This window comes from Myotis lucifugus, unplaced genomic scaffold, assembly GCF_000147115.1.
Source record: "Myotis lucifugus unplaced genomic scaffold, Myoluc2.0 scaffold_3, whole genome shotgun sequence".
Taxonomy (NCBI): domain Eukaryota; kingdom Metazoa; phylum Chordata; class Mammalia; order Chiroptera; family Vespertilionidae; genus Myotis; species Myotis lucifugus.
Genome location: NW_005871051.1, coordinates 22116192 through 22137372, shown reverse-complemented (window position 1 = coordinate 22137372; position 21181 = coordinate 22116192). Strand labels below are relative to the sequence as shown.

Sequence of the window (21181 nt, the reverse complement as noted above, 5' to 3'; positions counted from 1 at the left end):
GGCATTTCTTGCGTTTCTCCCAACTGCGGCTTATGGACACAAAGCCAAACTGAGAGACTGACTGGAGCTGGCTAAACTCCAGGTCACTTTTTTTACTTTTTAAAGGAATAAACAATTTGAAGCTCTCTCCAAGGATTAAGGCAAGCCACACAATTGAAAGACAAAATGAAATTCTGCAGTGAATGTAAAGTTGCAAAGAAAGAGGCAGGTAGGAGCGTTTAATGATTTGGATTTCTCAAGACCAAAGTAGAGAGGCGAGGCACATGCTGCTGGAAAGAGCACATCTGTGAGAAATAGATTTCAAAGAGGGTCAGACACTAGATGAGCTGTTCTCCTGGGCACCAACAGAGGTAGGAACACGGCTTCTTTGGAGCAGCCCCCTAAGGATGGGAGTCAAAGTGCCTGGTGACTTGAATGTCACTTGAAAGCTTGGGAGATTGCTTCTGTATCCTCTTACTGGCATCAGGAAGGCCGGCCAACCCCAGCCATGCTCATTCTATAATAAGCATAGTTGGTATTCCCGGCATATACCGCAGGCAGAATGGGTCTTTGTCTCGAATCATTTCCCTTTGGGAGACGCTCATTGGCAGTCCCATCCAATGTCCAAGGAGAGAGAAAGGCACATTAGTGGTTGGGCTTGGTTTAGCATATTAGTTAACACTGCATCCTGTCTGATTTCAGAATCGACAAGTCATGTACAGTATTGCTCAAAACATTCCTTTGACAGTACTGGATGTAAACAAAAGAGATTAAGTTCCAAAGACGCCTGATGGTCTTTTATATATGAAGACTCTGGAATCTAAATACACTCTAATTGGTAAAATAAAACATTTTTCCCTAAAAAATGTTGGTTCCATTAAAACAAGAGACTGAACCCCTTTAAAATAATACTTGTGCATTTCTTTCAAAAATGTAGAGTATCTTTTACTTTTTTAACTTTAGAGTAACTTTACTAAAAATTTAAAATTACAAATAATTAACCAAGGTGTTTGCACTACTCATCAGTGTAGCAATGTTAATATCCTGATTGTGATATTGTACAATCGTTTTCCAAAATGTTACCGATGGGGGAAACTGGGCAAAGTTTACAAGGGACCTCTCTGTGTTATTTCTTACAACTGCATGTGAACCTATGGTTATTTCTGTAAAATTTTTCAATTAAAACAAGTGATTGAGATAGAAATGAACATGGGAAATCAGGCAGGCTTTTATAACCTGGCTTCACCCACACTTTTTGGTTCTAGTTTGTTGCTTCACTAGTCCCTTGAATGACTTCCTTCCATCGAGAAGAGGCTACTCCTAGATTCTCAAACACACAGAGTTCATACCCACCTCTAGGCTTCTTCTCCTGTAACCTTCTCCACCCCCTCCCCCACCCCCTTATTCTTCCCAGCTCCAGCTCACCCTCCTGACGAGACTGCCTCCAGAGCAGTACTTATCATGTCAATAACCACCACCAACCTTAAACAATCATTTATTGAGCAACTACTATCTCTGTAGAATTGGCCCTAGGCACTAGGGACTGGCTGAGTTGGAAACCATGCTGAACTGGTTTCTCGCCCCTGCTTTCTGGGAGCACATATGCTCATGAGGAACGGTGGGAGAAAACTAGCCAAGAAACAAGTGGGGAAAAAAATCAAACCATGATGAGGTCTATGAAGTAAGCAATAGGTTGTAGAAGGAAGGAAGTGGTCAAGTGGTCAGGGAAAGTTAGCGCAAGTGATCAGGGAAGGTTTCCTAAGAAGGTGGCTTGACTTGTGACCTGAAGTGTAAGGAGGCAGTGATAAGATCATGAGATCATGGGCAGGGGAAGGGGAGCATTTCAGGCAAAGGGAACACGAAGAGGGCTTTAAATCCTGCTCTGTCATTGGATATAAATATTAGGAATGGCTGTAAATAACAAGACAGGTTTTCTTTTTGTGGACTGTTTCCTTTTTATTTAAGGGCCAAACCTCCCATAGCTCTGAGAGGCTGTGAATACCCTTCAGCTAGCCCAGATTTTCCACTTAAAAGCGACTTTCTCACCCTAACACATGCACACACCGTCTAGCATGGTCGCCCACGGTTGCCTACACGCCAGTTGCAGATTCCAAGTTGCTCTAATCTGTGCATACAGCCTCAACTCAAGGCTGTGTCTTAGATTTACCACATTTCTTTCGCACAGCTGGGGCCCTGGGCCTGCTGGTGAGGGTTCTGCGCTGTCTAAGGGCAACATAATTATGTCATTAAGTTGGGTCCCCACAAACCTAAATTGACCCAAAGGAGGACTGAATAGGAGAGATCTGGGTAACACAGCTGGGAGCCGGACGGTGGTGATTTGTCACGGGCCTCAAGGGTCTGCACTTCGCTGCGCACCAGGTCCAGTCCCCTCGGCTGCAGTTGCTGGCTGGGAAGGGCTGGATTCCCAGCACTCTGCGGTTCCTCATGCTGTCACCGCAGCCAGGGACCCAGTTTTCTGAATTCCCTTGTCTGCCCCGCTTAAGGCGACGAGCTGCCGCTCCTCGTCCCCGTGGCTGGAGCAGTGGGCCCTGGGGCACCCTGAGAAGCACCTCGAGGGGTGATCGACCCCTTCCCGGCCGCGACCTGGGACCGTTATCCCCATCACCCGGACCGACGGGCACTGTCCCGAGGCGCTCCCCTGTCTCTCCCAGGGGACAGCATAAGACCACTCGCCCAGCGTCCCAGGGACGCGCCGGGAGCCCGTGGGTCCCTCCTCCTCCCACCTACACCCGGATCCGCGCGACCCACGTGCAGCGCGGCCCAAGCGGGCGCCGCACCTCGGGGTCGCCGCGTCTCCTGGCGCTTTCTGGGCACAGTGACACGACGGTGACCCCTTGGGGGCGATATCCGCGAGGCGGCGCAGAAAGTGGGGGCGTCCCAGCGTGCGGGCGCGGGGACGCGGCGGCCCGCTGGCACACAAAGGAGGCGGCGGGAAGGCGGGGCGGGGCGGGGCGGGACTGGCAGGAAAGGGGCGGGGGCCGGGTGGCCGGCGATAAAGCCCCCGCCGCGGCGGCTCCTGGCTAGCGCTCCGGGGTGCACTGGCTGCTCCCGCTACTCGAAGTCTGCAGACGCCACCGCCTCTTCCTCCTCGGACCGTCCTCCTCGCCGCCGCCGCCACTCTCCGGCCTCCGATCACCCGCCGCGCCGCCACCCGGCTTCGGCTCGCCCACTGGGGATCCCGAACCAGGGGCGGTGAGTACGGGGTGCGCGCCCCGGTCGGTCGTGGGCGTCCGGGGCCGGGAGCGGAGCAGCGGCGATGCCTGTGAGCCGGGGACTGTCCCTCCGCGCGCCGCCGGCTCCCGGCTGCGACCTTGCTCCCGGCTGGGAGGCTGCGGGGCGAGCGGGGCCCGGGGGCGGCGGCGTCGGGGCGGAGGAACTTTCTCAGCCGCCCTCAGGCTGCGGCGGCCGGGGCTGCTGGGCGCCCGGCCCCTGTGCCCCGGCACCCGGGCAGGGCGAGGAGGGTCCGCGCCGCTGGGGCGTCCAGGTGTGCCCGCAGCTGGGAGTCCTGGGGAACGCGTGGTTTCTGCGGGTCCATCCTAACTGGCCCCGTAGCCCTGAACCCGAGGTGCCCAGGTACTCCCTGGGCATCCCCTACCCTGTAGTTGCCATGTGCGCCGCCCTACAAGGAAAGACAAACGGACTCTTGTTTCCATTGCCTGAACGAGGTGGGGGTGACCAGTGGTTCTGGGGATGGGGATGGGGATGGGGGTGGGGGCTTAAATTGGCCTTTGCCATCCGTTTTAATCCTACGGAGCAGGTCTCTGCTATTTTCACCTTCTGTACCCATGGGAATTGCGATGCTGGTTAGTGACTACAGGTAAGATGAAAAGTACTCCGAAATTCCGGGCGGAATTGGGTATTTGCCTACAAACTGCCTGGGAAGGGAAGGCTCCGATTACATAAGACAGCACTCGCTGTACCTGAGGTACTGTGGAAAGTGCCATCGGAGGTTTTCGTGTTTTAGTGAAAGAAAAACAGTCCTCATGTGTGTCTCTTGAGAAATCTCAAATGCTGCCGTGTCTTGCTTTGACTACTTTGCAGAGAACATTCTTCTATTTAGCATCCACATGAAAAGGTGTTTGAAGGTTTGACTTCCTCTTTCAAGCCAGGAAGCAATTTACTTCTCTGAACTGCTCAGGAACAATGTACGTGATAATTTTTTTACTTTGGAGATTTTACATCCAAAGTTGAACACAGATAACTGAAAGAAACGTAAGCGTGGCTAATTTGTCTATCTAAAGCGCACCTCCAAAATCGAAGACACTTTCCAGGCTTTCTGCGGATCTCGATCAGATATTATGTGCTGTTTGCAGTATTTCAGCAATAATCTTCTTCAGCTCTGCAAACGAAGGTGTTAGCCTAAATAATCGAAGGTTTCTTTCAACCCTTAGGTTTTGATTCTCTATTAAAATAGTGTTTGAAAAGATTGTACAGTGTGAGGCAATTATTGAAGGTCATCAAGATGTCATCTATCTTTTATCCTTTAAAAAATGAGTATGTACGGAAAATTTCTGCCTCCCATGAGCTTCACATATGGGTGTAATTTTAAAAGGACAAAAATGACTCAGTCTGAAAAGGACATTAATTTTCCGATCCAGACAGAAGGGATTAGATACTAATCAGATTGAGGTGGCAGAGTTTGGAAGTGAGGTGGTGAGCTGGCCAGGTCCCTGCTTCTCCTCTGTGTGGCTTCCTCTGCCATCCTATCATTCCCCGGGCAGACTTTGGCTGCTGGGCTTTCTTTTCTTTCCGCTAGTCCCAGAATCCATGCGGGTGGAGGGGTGCTCTCGATCCTTGACCGTCTCAAATCCAGTGACCGCCACCCACTCTAGCTACTTAGTGCTCTACATCCACGTCTTGCCCTTGCCCAGAGACGCTCAGCTTGTGAAATAAGACACTTCAGCATCTCAGTGTCTCTGAACCATCCTTGGAGGTTGGTGACTAGCCCTCTCATTGCAACTCTTCTTCAACACAAGAGATCTCTCCTCTTCCTCCTTCCCTTTGGGCAGGTGACTTCTTGGCCCACTCTACCCTACTATAGGGGCCACTGGATGAAAATCTCTCCATGTCCTACCCCATTTCCCTCCTACAAACTTTACCCAGTCATCCAGGAAATCTCCTTAGGCATCTACTGTGTCCAGGCACTAATGTATGGGAAAGATAGCAGGTACCTGCTCTATTTGAATTGTCATTCTTGTGGGAGGAAACAAAGAGCAAACTGAATTATGCTACCATAAAATGTCTGATAATAAAACATGAATAGGGTAGAATAATAGAAAAAGTCAAGTTGGAACTGGGAACATAGAGGTTAAAGAGAAGGCCTCCCTGTGGCAGTGCCTAATGTCTCCCTATGAACTCTTTTCCCTTTTAAAAGTATTTTTAAAATCCCATCACTTCCCTTATCTCTGTATCCTCATCTCATCTCCAACTACCACCATGTCTCCCCAGGCTTCTGAAATGAGTTAGCACTGCCCCTTCCTTCTGAGCTCTCTGCAAGCTGGCCAGAGTCTCCCCAAAGTAGAAGACTCACAGTTCCTGAATGGGTCACCCTGCGGATGCTCTGCAGACCTCCCTGTGGAATTAGATGTGATCTTTCCTTCCTTCCTGGTGCTTTCTTCCTTCCATTGTTGCCATCTCCTGCTTTTCCTTCTGCCTCCCTGGCTTCTCCACTCCCTCCTGGGGTGACTCAGGGCTCTGTCCTTACTCTCTATGTAGCCTTTGGGCGACCATATGCCCACAACTCCAACTTTCACCAAGTACAAAGTGAGTCTCCAGCTGGTGACCTACAGGCTGGTGGACTTATCCATGCCCTTTAGGGAAAACCTACAATAAATTCAAAACTGGTTTTAGTTCTCACCATCCACTCCAGACTCATTTCATCCTTAGCCCAAATTTGTCCCTCTCTCTTTAAAAAAAAAAAATTGATTTCAGAGAGGGAGAGAAATAAACATCAGTGATGAGAGAGAATCATAGATCAGCTGCTCCTGCACGCCCCCCCACTGGGAATCGAGCCTGCAACCAAAAGCATGTGCGCTGACCAGAAATCAAACCATGACCTCCTGGTTCATAGTTCGATGCTCAACCACTGAGCCACACCAGTAGGGCTGTTTTTTTTTTTTTTCTTTTTCTTTTTTTTAATATGGTGGCTCTACCATTCACCAAGGTGCTAAAGCAGGAACCTCGCAGTGATGCTAGTCTCTTCCAGCTCTTCCCACATCCAGACAGCCGCCAAGTCGCATTGCTTCTTCATGCTGTGAAGTCCTGGAAACCTCTGCTGGGTCACACCGGCCCTGCCCTGCTTCAGAATGTAGAACTGGCAAAATGGTGGCCAGTGTGTCATCTGCAGCTGGCAGATGTGTTGTTGGCCTGGACAAGTATACAAACACTGAGTTATATTTAGAAATATTAAGATGTCATTTGGATTTATAGCTTCTCTTAAAAGTCAGAAGACCTGGAACATGAGGCTAACATTCCTATGTGGCAACACTTGGCTGGCATGGAGTTTCCAGTGCCGGGCCACGCTGGAGGTTGCTTGCTTTCTGGTTCCCCTGGACCTGTGGCCCTCACTATAGTAGCTTGCTGGCTCCCAGGTACTCTGAGCTAGTGGCCACAGGCTGGGAGACCATGACAGCCTGTGATTCCCTAGTGGCTCACCACCGGTCTGCCTCTCTCTCACACCTGGTTTTGCACCCCTTTCAACCGTCTTCCATGTACTCCTGGGATGACTTTCCTCCTGCCCCTCAAACCCAAATCTGCTGTGTCCCTCCTGAAAAGAAACCCAGTGCCTCCCTCTTGTCTTTGGGACAAACCCAACTCTGACAGGTTGGGTGTCTCAGATTGAGAGGTGAGCTCTAGCATCTTTCTATGGCGTTGTACCCAAGTTTCTTTAAGGAGCATGGTTGATAGATGAATTGGGATGCAGTCTCTGCTGTTTACAGCCATCTCCGTAGACCTCTCCACCCTGCCGCTTTCTCAGAACCTCCCTGGGAGGAAGTGGGGCATGGTGGGTTACACATCCCAAACAGCAGTGGGGGGACTAAATATGGGAGCATGGGCTGCCCCACCTACTCTCAGCGTCTGGAACATGGAAGGCCCCATTTAACACATGGTACCCAGAGTCAGACAGTATGTTCCCAAAGGCACTCAGTTGCATCGGACAGGCCTGGCTCAGCAACTCCTTAGCACTCAGCCAGGGAACATTCCACAGTGAGCCACTGTCCCCCACAGGGACACTCTAGGATGCCAGCCATTTGTAATGACTGAAAGCCTGAGCTTTCTTCAATCCCTTCCCACCTCCCTGCCTCCTGCGCTTCCCAAAACTTTTATTTTCTTGCAAAACGAAACTTCCTGCAGACTCCTCGTACCCTCCTTGCCTTTGCCAATACTGAACCGCTGCCTAGAATTTTTTTTCTTCATCTTCTGTCTGCTTTTCAAGACCCAGGTCCAGTATCACCTATTCCAAAAAGTCCTTCCTGAAAATCACTACCCCCCGCCTTCTATGGCAGATCTATAAGGTGCGTGCGCGCACACACACACACACACACACACACACACACACACACCCTACCCCGATGGCAGTTGCTGTGTTATAGCAACATGCTTTACCCACCAAGCCTGCATGTTAGTTTCATTTGCACCTGCAGGGGTGCATGACCCAAAGGTATTTAATGGATTTCTGAACTAAACTGTATTCCCTTTTGTTATAAGTTTACTACATATTTCATGAAAGAGTGCTTGTTTTTCAGGCTGAAAGGGAGCTCTCCCCCCAGACCTCCACCTCTGGTTCTGGTACTTCTGCATTTACGTAATATTACCAGGTGGGGGGAAAGTAGGTTTACAGTTGTTCATATGGAAAAAGACATGCAGGTTAGGATTATTACAATAGCTCTGTTAACTGTTTCATGTACTCACAACTGTAAACCAACTTTTGCCCCACCCTGTATATCTTTATGTTAAAGGGAATCTTTGATCAGCCATGTCTTCTGAGAGTGAGCATTACTTAGAAAAAAGGCCGGGGGGGAAAAAAGCAGAAGTCTAATACAGAAGTGCTTCTGTGTCTGTGGTCAGTTATCCTCATCTGAACTTCTCTTGGCTTGGTTCTGTCTTCCTTGAGGTCCATTGGCTGGGCTGTGCTCTATTTCTGATTTGTACAAGGTAGGAGAATGCTTTCTGCTTTATTTCCATTAATCTTCCCAATGATGGTGATGCATGCCCTCTTGCTGGCTTTTCCCCCCAATAGTAGTTTTTGGCCAATGTCTTCAGCCAAGTGCGATGGAAAGAGTCCTGGGTTGGAAGAGGGTTTGGGCTGTGCCTACAATGATTTGTATAGCTGACCACCTAGAACTTAATTTCTTTGTCTATACAATGGCTCAATGGGTATGTTGAAATAATTATCAGAAAGGTGTCTTATTTTTTTAAGAAATGTAAGTTCTAGAATTATTTTTCTGTTTGATCCAACTTTCTCATAAATATCAGATCTAGAGGAAATTTTTTTAATGTATTTTTTAATTTATTTTTCCCATCCCCATTTATCCCCTCTATGCCCTCTTCCATTTCCACCCACCCCCTTTCTCCCTAGAAATCACCACACTGTTGTCCATGCCCATAAATTCTCTCTCTCTCTTTTTTTTTTTTCCTTTTTGCTCAATCCCTCCACCCGGCCCTGCATCCCCCCATGAACAAAGAGCTGTCTGCCTGGTCTCATGTTTATCTACATGAAATTCTTCTTTTTCTTTTAAACCTATGAAATCATTCAGCTTGGCTCTTTAGTACTCAGAAATAGCACTGAGGGCCAACATGAAGATTTATTTAGTTTGTATTCCTACTTGGATGGATTCATAAAAAAATATTAAGTAAATTGTGTCCCATATACTTGGCTCTTCTTTGTAAACCATTATCTTCATCCATAAATGTGCCCATCTTTTCTTTCCAAAACCAACTTTCCTCATAAATAGATTACAGGTCTGACCTGAAAAATCAGAGTTGGGTTTAAAAACACACATACACAAAAGCCTTTGGTGTAGAATGGAGTCAAAGATGCAACAAACTACATCTTTAAGTTATTTGTTATCCACAAGTTCACAGTTTGCCTATGAACACTGAGAGATTAGTAAGATTTTATTTCTCTTTTGAGAAATGCCGCCTTTCACCCAGCAGGCCAAGTCTGTTTACACAGTCAATGATTCTCCCCATATCCTGGTTAGATTTCTAGGTCTGGATGTAAGCCCAGTCCGGAGAAGTTGGCATTCCCTCTGGGGCTTTTTGTGCATGTGGATGGCTACTGCGCCTAGGCAACCTTCTATTTGTAATTCCATTCATGCATATTGACAAACATGTCCCCTGTTTCATCCTTGAATTCCTTCAAAGGTTGAGGTGGACACGCACACCTTATGCTCTTGCTTCAGTTTGACCTCAGACTTTGTCCTTTGCTTCAGAAGATAATTCCAGAATTGCAAGATAATTCCAGAACTGTTTTTATCAGTTCATCCTTGAGACAGAGATAATGTGGAGGTGATTTTCGTGTAAGAGAAGAAAAAAATCCTTTGCAAAGGCAGAAGGATTTGTTGTAGTGACTGCGAATCTTGGTAAATATACTTGGTTTGTTTTTGTAATGCCCTCCTCAGCCCTGCAGTCAGAACTCTGGTAACCTAGAGGATTAGCATCAGTTCTTTCCTTTCCATTTAGTGCCAACTAATATAGTTCTAGAAAAAAAAATAACTGCTTGATTTTAGCCAAAGTTTTTAATGGACCAAATTTTGAAAGTGGGTTTGGGTATGTGAGAGAGTTTAACGCCAACTACAAAGTAAGGTAGCCGAAACCGGTTTGGCTCAGTGGATAGAGCGTCGGCCTGCGGACTGAAAGGTCCCAGGTTCGATTCCAGTCAAGGGCATGTACCTTGGTTGCAGGCACATCCCCAGTGGGAGATGTGCAGGAGGCAGCTGATTGATGTTTCTCTCTCATCGATGTTTCTGATGTTTCTAACTCTCTATCTCTCTCCCTTCCTCTCTGTAAAAAATTAATAAAATATATTTTTAAAAAAAGAATAAAAATAAAATATAAGTAAGGTGATTGTAAATGAAAATAGATTTTTCTTTTTTTATTTTAAGAAAATGCTGTGTTGCCAGCACCGGTTTGGCTCAGTGGACGGTCAAGGGCATGTACCTTGGTTGTGGGCACATCCCCGGTAGGACATGTGCAGGAGGCAGCTGATCGATGTTTCTCTCTCATCGATGTTTCTAGCTCTCTATCCCTCTCCCTTCCCCTCTGTAAAAAATCAATAAAATGTATTTTTTAAAAAATGCTGTGTAAGTAATGCAGTGTTTGCTTCCTCTACTAATTTTTTGTTCATTTTTAAAATAAGAACTCCACTTAGGAAGAAATTATTTTTATGGAGGATTTGGTTACTGTTTAGATTATATGAGCTATCAACTACTGCATTATCTTTTCTTAAAAGTGCAGAAACCTAAATAAAAATAATTGACACAAACATGGGGTGTGAGGTGGAGCTATTGGTTTGCATTGCCACCCCTGAGGGATGGCAGAGATGCCTCTGGCCCTGGAGGTGACTGGAACCAAAGACTCGGGGCCTTGCTTCTCTCTTTTCTCCCTCCCTGCCTCTTGTCTCTGGAGGTTTTCTTGATTCAGGGACCATGACTAAAGGCAGCTGCAGGCTCACCTCCCTACAGCCTCATGATCAAAGAGGAAAGAGGGGCTTTCTGCCATTTCCAATTGGAAAAATCCAAGGGAGGCACTCTGATTGGCTCAGTTTGGATCATGTGCCTTTCCCTGGACCAATGGCTATGGTCAGAGGAATGGGATATTATGATTGGCCAGAGTCTGAGTCACATGTTCAAGCCTGTGGTCAGGAGGGGAGGGAGCACTGAGAGAGGTGTGCTGCACAGGCAAGTTACCCCAACTGCCATTAGTTTGTTTTCAGTTAGCAGCGGCTCTGTGCTGTCTCCCTTGGGTCTGCCTGTAGGACAGAGGCAGTATCCCTTCCACTGGAACAGCTGGGAAAGAGAGTGGAGCAGCCGGAGTGTCCTTCATCATACATACAACCTTGGTGTGTCAATGCCAGAGCCTGAACCCAGGTCTGTAAATGTGTGAACTGTGAGCTGATACCACGAATGTTCAAAGATTTATATCCCATCAATTTTCATAACTTCTCAAAAAGAAATTCCTGTCAAACAATATGCCTCCTCTCAAAAGATCATCTTCTCCCTTTGCTGTGTACAGGTAATAGCCTTCAATCACAAGCCAAAACACTCGAGACAGGGAGAGGCTAATATTTCTGTGTTATGTTTCAAGTAATGTTTTAAGCCTTGGACCTCACCTGCCCCAGTTTGTTCCTTAGATAACTTGTTTTCTCATGGGACTCAAACTCTAAAATTAATACTGACTTTTGGGTTGAAAAGGCAGAGTGCATTTACCCAGACTCCAAGGGAGTAACTTAGGCTGAGCTGGGTCAGACCAACATGACCAAAGGAAAAGTGGGGCATGATTTTTAAAAGATGCCTAATTGAACTCCACAAACCTATGAAGACTTAGCTTAGATTATTGTTTGAGATTTAACTTTTCCTAGTTTTTATTGTTCCTTCTGTTTTAAATAGTTACCTTTATTTCAAAATTTGTCACATCTAAATAGTATATTTAGTCCCCCTCCTCCTCCCCTTCCTTCCTTTCATGTAGTAATCTGGAGTGTGGAGGATTGGGAGGCCAATGGTTTTTGGTCTGAATCTAGATTTGATCAATTACTAGCTGGAGGCCAGGAGATCATAGCCAATTTGCTAAACTTTTCCAAGCCTCAGTTTCTTCATCTGTGAGTGGGCATGAAGGTAATCATGTGTTAAGTCTCATGGGGATGAGGTAGAGAGTATAGTTCAGGTGCTGAGCACAGGGGTTAGAATGGAGCTGGCTTCTAGGACATGACGTGGAGGTGGTGGGGCTTCCGTTTGTCCTGGTGAGCATTTCATTCCTCCGGAACTCATGTTTCCTTTCTGTCTTTGACCTGGAGAATGAGTGACTTGCTCTGTGTGTTCACGTGCTTTGTTTCCAGACTCCTTTCCTGTAGCACTCTTGGTTGGCAGTACTCCCAGTGATCAGTGGTCATCTGTCCTTCCCGCAGGCTTCCAGGTCTTCCAGGACTGGCTGTGGAGCAAAGGATGGTTTGTGCATGAAATAAACTCCCTCTTACTCCTCTGTGTGAGGAAATGTGAGAGCTGTGTTCCCAGGAGGTCTTTCTAGGGGCACATTTCAGGCTAACCCTGTCAGGCTAGGTGTGTTTTCTTTCTTATGTTGGTTACAAAGAATGAATAAAGGTCTATGGAGTAGAAGATACTCTATTTGGCTTAATATTCCTGTCTTTGCAATATTAAACCAAATAGTAAAGAGCATCCAGAGTCTTCTCTTTTTTTGTTTTTCAGATGTGAAAATGTCATTCTTACTGTATCCAGTGATGTCCAGATACCCAGTAATAACCATTTGAAACACATGCTGAATGTATTTAAAACATGTGGTCATTTAATTATGATTTGATTCCCTCAGTATACAAAAGAGTTCTATGAATATTCAATTAACTTCAGCAAGCGTACCCAGATAGGAAATGTATTCTTTGCTGCCATTAATATGATTTTTGGGGAATTTACTGGCAAATACTGATTTGGGATTTTACACAGCACTCAATGCACACCCACACCTGAATTGTTGCTCGGACAGTGGGATGGTAGATGTCAGGGAGTGTGTGTGATGACTTAATTATAAGGAGAGCTTTCTTTCTAACGGTGGGGATTTTCGCTTTGAAATTCATTTACCGATAGACTCATATCATCTTATGCCAAACCTGTGTTCATTTCTTAATGACATGTTAATTAAAATAACCATTTGGAGGATTGGCCAGAGATGCCAAAGTATTCATAGTAAACCTGTTCTTGTGCAGCAAGGAGGTAAATTATGAATATTCAAGTGCTAGTCATACTAATGTGAATTAATTCAGCAAGTCCTTTCAACATAGTTGTTCCAATGCATGTATATTTTATCACTTACTAGCCTAAAATTTCTGTGAGTAGGATAGTATTTTTTTCACATATGCCATGGGCAAAATTATGCTTTTGTCTTACTCTCTACCTTGTGTTCTACTTATGTGTGCGTCTTTTCTGCACTGGTAGGAGCCCTTGAGGATTGTTTGGTCTGTCTTATCATTCTGGGCTCTTTCCACAGTACCTGCCCAAAGATGCTTGAAGGGAGCAGCAAAGGAAAGATGATGGATCATCAGTGTGTCGAGTACTGTTGGGCACATTTTACATATGATCTTGTTGAATCCTAACAGCCCTTGTAACGTAGAGATTGGTACTAGTTTGTAGGTGAGAAATCTGAGATTTGGGTGTGTGAAGCACCCTGCTGAGACTCCCCCCCATGTGTCTCTGCCATGGAGATATTTTATTCTGAAGCATTATGTTCAGTGGATGACTGAGGCAAAACAGTCATTTAACTTTTCCTAATACCCACAGGTAAAGGGTCGGGACATTGCTGCACAGAGGATGAATTTGAGAGTCCAAGGAACCTGGGTTTAAACCCAGGTCTATGCTTAGTAGTTTGTGGACACAGAAATACACCCCAATCTGTGCCCCATTTCCATAGCTAGAGAATGGAGATGATACGGCTGTTACCTTCCATGCAGCAAAAGACAGAGGTGTCCCCGTTTCACAGACGGGGAGATAGGAAGGACAGTGATTTAGGTCACTTGGCAAGGTCAGGGCTGTGGCAGGTTGAGAGCTCATGTCTCTGCTCCTGTCATTTGTCACCTCTCCAGATGCCAAGTCTGGGTACAGTGTGGTGACAGATCTGCCACCACCTGTCATCCACCCTTGATTAGTCCTCAGAGTACCCCACTGACTTGGGGACAGTTACCATCCATTTCTTAAAGCCACTTGGCTGATTCATGTCTACTTTTCTCCGTGTTGTTCACTTCTGTGATCTCAAAGAGGATTATTCCCAGAGAGTAAAGAGATTCCCCAAGACTTACTCCAGATGAGTCTGGCCCACACAGGTCTTCAAAGGACTGGAAAGTGGCAGCCCTGTTGTATTTGGGTGACATTCAGTTTAAGAGCTAGTTTTTGAGCACTTACTGTGTTAACGGGTGCTCTGCAGGACACAGAAGAATCCACAAAACAGATTGACCTTTGAGGATCTTACATATTTAGGTAGAACAGGCATATCTGTGATACTTGAACAATACAACGTAGTCTAGAACAGTGGCATACCATAGTGGAGTGAGGGAGAAATTATGAGGTGTATTATTTGCAGAGGAGTTAAACTCAATAGTGAAATAACATCAGAATTGGTTTGCTTTTCGTTGTCATGTGCCATGTGATGACCTCCACCAGAACAGACCAGTGACCCTGACCCTCAGAACCACACTGTTTCAGTAATCTTCTGCCAAGTGAGTGCTACAGATGAGATGCGCAGGGGGTCAGACTGGGGTGGTCGGTCTGGACTGAATCGTTGGGAAGCTGCATGAAGTCTCTCCGTTCCCTCTTGGTGTGAAAGGACTCAGGGGGAGCAGTGTGTGACCCTAATGACAGAGCAGTCACGGGCCAGCATGAGCTTTGGGCTATAAAAGCTCTTTACAGGCACTGCCTCCCTGCATCCTCACGGCGGCCCAAGTTCATTCTGTAGATGTGGGCCAGTGATGGACCGTCTCCAGGTCTCAACGTCCTCCCACACGAAATGAGGGCTGCAACTCCTGCTTCCCAGGAGGCTCAGCAGTGCTAACACCAAAGCCCCTCACACATAGGAGTTTCTCAAATGTCAGTCCTCACTCACCGTAGCGTGTGTGAGAGGGAGGTCTGTGTGTGCCCTGTGTGCGCTGTCAGCGGGGTCGCTGATAAACACGAATGCCCAGGCAGCCCTCATGAGTGATGCAGTCATTTTTTTTTCACATTGCTCTCCACAAAACCCTTTTTGCCCTAAATTTTGTAGGATTGTTGTTGACTTGTATCAATAATAAAGAGTTGGTCATTTAGTCTCTCACATACTCTCTATGGCTAAATTCAAGGAAATAACTCCTTCCAGGGAAGAGATTCGATCCCTGAAGAAAAAACAATGAAAGTGTTATTGTCAGATGAAGTTTTATGAGGACTGTTAAAAAGTATCATGGTCAGTGACCCGCTGTGGGAATCCGGAATGTATTTTTACCTCTGAGGGCAGCTGTCCTGATGCTCCAGGCAGGGTTTCTTGTGGCTTAGGATGGATTTTTCCGTGACAGTGTCACACAGAGGTTTGCAAAGTGCTGTATCAGAGACAACTTGGACGAGAAGGAGCTGATGGGCTCAGATAAATTGTTAGACAACTCAAACAGCGATGACAGGCATGTAGATGATGCCTGGGAGAACTCTGAATTAAATTGCTTCTTGGAAGGTGGGGATGGAAAGAAAAGTACTATTTCCAAATCATAATATGTGTGATTTTTACATATTGGTCATAAAGTTTTTTTAGTCCAGTTAACCAAAACTTGGGTGGGAGTGGAGAAGGGTTGTTGGAGATCTTCTCATTGCGAAAAAGGGAAGGCTCTCTTATTTTGGGAATTATCATCATATATCGAAGCATATGTAATTAGAACCTAATCAAAGAAAGAACTTCATCCTGGGAGAAGAGGTGCCCCTTACAGTGTGGGAAAGGGTGGTCAGATGTACTGAAAACTCTTTTCTGCATCTGGGAACTAAAGGGAAGGCAAAAGTTCCAGAATGGGATCAGTGCCAATCCTGAGGGCTGACTGAGAGAATGGAAAAGGACCTGGAGGGATTGAATAGGGAGAGGCAGGTGACAGAAGCATAAGCATCTCTGCTCTCTCTCTGGGAGACATGTCCCTGTGGTTTCTCATCTCTTCCTTGCTATGTGATGTGGGCAGGTGACTCACTCTGTCTGCATCTCTGTTACCTCAACTATATCCCAAGCTTAAGTGACATTCAGTGAGATGGCATGCACAGAGTAGAAGCTGAATAAATGTCCCCCCTCACATCTCCTATGCAGCTACTCACCAGCTCCATTGTTGATGAATAGGACATCTTCTCCATAACTGGTTATGAGAAATTGGAGAAATTTAGAATATTTCTCTCCTTATAAAATTTTGACAAAAAGAGGCTGGGCCTCCTCCATCCCTAAAGATTCCTCTGTTGGTAGCTTATAGCAGAGGTTAGACAAAGGTGACAAGAAGAACTTTCATGAAGTCATTGGTTTTTAATTCCAGAAATTCATGTTCTTCTGCCTTAGCTTTGGATGTGGGGAAGTGAAAGGGCTGGTCCTGTGAGGAAAAGTCCTGTGGTGCCTGAGACTTATGTCATTTCTCAGGACGGTGTCTCGTGTGATCCTCGTAGCAACCTCCTGAGGTACAGGATGGAAGAGGGGATTATCATTGATTTCATAGATGAGGAAACTGAGTCACAGAGCAGGTATGTGATGTATCTGAGGCAGGCAGGCGTAGGACTAGACAACAGGCCTAGTCCACAGTTGTGTTAAAGTAGACACAGGTTTTTCTTGGGAAATAGCTGAACAGCTCTCCTAACCCCACCAAATCCCTTCGAAAGGCATCAGCAGGGACATCAGCAAAGAAACTAAGTCAAGCTAAAGGGAGAACCTCAGTGTTGGGTGACTAAAGACGTTTGGAATTGTGCTTCCCATCACTTCAGTGGTTTCTAAGGTTTGCGGAGCTTTGCTGGTCCAATGGTTGTCGGGGGGAAATTTAACTGTAGAGTGGTCATCTTCTTAAATATTTCTTTGGGATTTTATTTGTTTACAAACTCTTTGTACTGAAAGAAGAGAGCAAAGGACCAGAGATAAAAGCTGAGGAGCCCTTCTTAAAGTGGTTACTAATTATCTTATCTTCTCCATCCCTCATTCTCTCTTCCTACTTTAGAATATTTCTAGATCCTATGCCTAAAGATACATATATCTCTATTTACTTGTTTAATTTACATAGGAGGATGTTTCATATAATTTCCTATTCCCAACTTCCTTTGCGTAACTATTTTACCTGTAATATGTACCCAAAACTTACTCTGAAGGAGGCGGATGGGCTAAACCTGTTTGCGTCTCTTGTACTACACGCGAGTAGAGAGGGGACTCAATTACAAGAACCAGAATGGGTAACTGAGAAAGAAGAGATGAAAGTATACCCAGGTACCGCAGAATCACTTTTGTGGCTGCCAAAACTTAGTCCAAAGCATCCCTGGTCATCCAATGAAAAAATGGAATCCATTTTTTTTATGTGAAATCTTTAATATATTTGGAGAGGGGGGTAGGAAGGATGTTTTCTGTCTGTTTATTTCCCTGAACCATTCATCCCCCAACGTGGGGGCATGGGTGTGTTAGGAAGCTGACTGAACTACACTGAGCTCTTCCTTTGTCTTCTTCCTTCTCAGGTTATGAAGCACAAGTTCAGTCCTGCCTTCCCTCCATTTGCCCTGGGGAAAAGGTTGTAAATAAATAGTCAGTGGTGCCCAAGGGAGAAGAAAATCCATAGGCTTGGTCATCAAATGGTGCTGCATTTTATTTGTGTGAAGTCTGAGATGCTGCCTGCTTGGGTGGGCTCTCTGGAGATGGCATTGCTGAGGGGCATCCACAGCACAAAACACAGAAGATAAACTAGATTGGTTAGGACCCCCAGGATTGTTACAGGTCAGAGAGACTAACAGTTACCACTCACAAGAGACAGAAGAATTGGAAGATGGCCCCTTGGCCAGTTAGCACGTTCCCACATTAACAAGATCTTCATGGGAAGCCCAGTTGTTACTGGGTTAATTGATAAGTACAGTATGAAAGTAAATGAGAGAGATTATGGCTCAAATCACAGAACTCAACCTGAGTTAGTTCCCCATGGCCTGTAGGGCAGTTCCTACTCAGTCAGATGTCAAAAGAGTTCCACCAATAGTAGGTGCCTTCATCCCCAAATGTTGGGGACATCTACGCCTTAGTTATAGATAAGACCTTAGCCCTTGATGTCAAGTTTTTGAAACAGATCATTTCTGAGTGCTATCATTATTTCTCATTCCATTTCTTAATTTGTGGAACAAAAGCTAAGGGTTAAAGGTTTGCATATCTAATGAACAACAGTAAGTTGTGAGTGGTACTTTAACTCATTTGATAAATATGCATCAAATGTCTCCTATGTTATTTGACTCTAAATTCTGATGCTTTGAATTCTTTGGTAGTTTGATTATCATTTGTCTGTTGCCAGAATTGCTCATCACTCTCTCGTCTTGGCTAGTAGGGTACGATTTTCACCTCTTACTAATTTGCTGGATAGAGGAACACTAATGATCGAATTTAATGTGATTGCGTGTAAAGTAAAGGCAACTTGACATTTTCCTTGTTCGCCTGGAACGCTTAATGCTACCTGCCACGTTCTACCTTGTATCTTAGTCCTCTAAGTACTTCTATCCTCTGTTCATCTACAGTTCAATGTCAGCCTGTGCTCTCCCTTCATCCTGTAATGTCTTCCATGTGCTTGAGTTGTGGTGCAGGACCTCAGCTGTCGCATTAAGCAGGAAATCTGAGTATTGTGCAAGCTCTAAAGCTCTATTAGACATGGACAATGATCTTCAATCTGTTAACTCCCCTTTCCCCCAGGCCCTGAGCCTGGGCACTCCTTCTTTGGCACGTGTTACTTTGACAGTCTCTTCCTCATTGTCACACATTCTGCCATCTCCCATTTGATCAATGGTCAAGAATATTGAGGCGGCCTTTCTAACTCTAGGGAGGTGCTGTGGGCACTTGAGATCACTGCTTGGGCTCCCAGGTGAAGGATGTTCTACGTGGTCCCTTCCTGCTGGCAGGCGTTTTGCTGCTGTTTTGGAGATTTTCTCTGAGCCACAGACATTTGAATCAGTCAATTCTAGGAGTGTTTGTTTTCTCAGGAAACACAGCCCTATTAAAGCCATTGTTTTGAAAGTCACCCAGAGCATTAAAAATCTCAGGTCATCAATCCATAGTGTGAAAATTTAGGAGTGGTTGGGGTGCTTCAGGCAAGCAATATTGACTTAAATGTGTGGAGCACTTTAAGACAGCATTTGATTGTACATTTTAAAATGGGGAACACAAATTGAAATTCCTCCTGGGAGCTTTAAATCATGCATTATATGTGCAGTATTTTCAATTAGCTGCAGAAAAAGAAATCTGTTCCGTGTGGCTCTATTTTTACAGCTGGGAATTGCTCGGAGAACACAATTGACTATTTCATACATGTGAGATTTATTTAAATGATTCATGGGGCATTTGCAATTTAACCAACAATTGAAAATATTGTTGCCATGTGGCAGGTAAAACCAGGAAGTTATTTTGCATTCCTGAAGAGGTGCTCCGAGCTCAATATACCCTTAGTCCAAGGGGTTAGAGCAGTATTGAGATTCAGACTTTCACATTTCATTCCTGGGTTGTGCCACACTGTGGTCAGAAAGAGAATGCTCGACTGCCTGAGGATTCTGTGGGATGGTGCTCTCAGGAAGGACCCGAGGCACTGGGCATTCTCCATTTCCCTCTCCTGTTTTCATGTCCCAGACACAGACGAAAGATCAAATCCTTTCCCCAGCTCTTCTCTGACTTTCTATTTCTCCCTCTCCCCCCCCATCCCCCCACCATTCTTTGCCACCTGTCTCACATCAGACATCACCGAGAGAGATTACTGATGCCAAAAGCTAAGGTGAGTATTGGGATGGACCAACCATGCCCTCCATGGTGGTTCATAAACATATCTAGGAGTTTGGAATGCATGTTCCCACTGAAATGATGCTGTAACAGTGGTCAGTAGACACTTGATGTTAGGTGATACTGTATTACCGCATTATTGCTCAAGTGATTCAGAAAAATGTTAATCAATCAGGCATTTTGTGGGCAGAATTAAAATCATAACCACCAGTTTTTAATTTTTCTCTGGATCAGTGGTTCTCAACCAGGGGTAATCCTCCCTCTCTCTTCCAGGAACTTTTGTTGATGTCTCCAGATATTTAATTTGGTTGTCACAATGAGGGGAGGGGGAAACTACTAGCATCTAGTTCAGCCGTGGGCAAACTACGGCCTGCCCGCAGGCCGGATCCAGCCCGTTTGAAATGAATAAAACTAAAAAAAAAAAAAGACCGTACCCTTTTATGTAATGATGTTTACTTTGAATTTATATTAGTTCACACAAACACTCCATCCATGCTTTTGTTCCGGCCCTCTGGTCCAGTTTAAGAACCCATTGTGGCCCTCGAGTCAAAAAGTTTGCCCACCCCTGATCTAGTTGGTTTAACCAGAGATAATGCTAACCATCCTATAATACACAGGACTGCCCCCAGCCCACAACCTCCCCCCTCCCCCAATGTCAGTAGATCCAATGCTGTGAAAGCTTGCTCTAGAACTTCTTTTAACAAATGACTTCCCCAAATAATTTAGATCCCAACCTGCTTATAAGATGGTGGCTTCTGTATTCAAGGTTAATACCTGAAGTGAATCATGTTGGTTGTTGAAGCCTGCTTTCTTCATCAGTGCCTTGATTACATAGAGAGCACCTCGGTGTCCCATGTGCCATGTTAGATGATGGGGAAGAGTGGTGACAGGACCGACAAGGTCCCTCCCTGCCCCACCCTCAGGTACAAAGAGAGGGGGAGGAGACAAATGCTCTAGTCAGAAGGAATGCACAGATGGAGGGGCTGAGGCTGGAAAGGTTCTGCGACCTCCCAAGGGGAGAGTGTATGTCTAGAAGGAAGAAACCCAGCCCAGGAGGCCAACTCACAGGCTGTGGGAGCGGGTTTGCATTTCATTTCAAGAGCTTAGGGAGGCCACTGGAGGGTTTGATGCAGGTCTCGGTGACAAGGGGCATGGTCAGCCTTTCCTATCGGCAAGGTCACTGGGGCAGAGCAGACTGTGAGTTGGATAGAGGAGACTAACGTCCTCTTCCAGGAAGTCTGGTGGCTGGACTGAGGGCAGAGGAGGTGGAAAGAGTAGGCCATGCAGGAAGACTCAGAGGAAGAATGAAAGAGTTTGCAGTGGTTCTAATGGGGCGGGAAAGGATGAATGAAGGATGACACCCAGACTTTCTGCTTCGATTCTTGGGTGGATGGGGTGCCCACTTTCTGGGATGCAGAAACTGCAGGAACAATAAGCCCAGAGATGAGGAGGCTTTTTTTCTCTGATCCTAATATTTCTGTGAAAA

The 21181-nt window shown here is 45.8% G+C and overlaps 1 protein-coding gene across 3 annotated transcripts in view; it reads left to right on the top strand.

The window, feature by feature from the left end:
* The first annotated feature begins 3009 nt into the window (after positions 1-3009).
* Positions 3010-21181, top strand: part of SERPINE2 (serpin family E member 2) — a 59198-nt gene continuing 41026 nt past the window's right edge. For 2 of the 3 annotated variants that reach the window (XM_023761858.1, XM_023761843.1), the window contains exon 1: positions 4042-4145. In XM_023761858.1, coding sequence (XP_023617626.1) covers positions 4144-4145 — 2 coding nt within the window. In that variant the 5' untranslated portion in view covers positions 4042-4143. Of the gene's footprint in view, positions 3193-4041; positions 4146-21181 lie in introns of those variants that run through there. The other variant, XM_023761845.1, reaches the window with a different exon arrangement.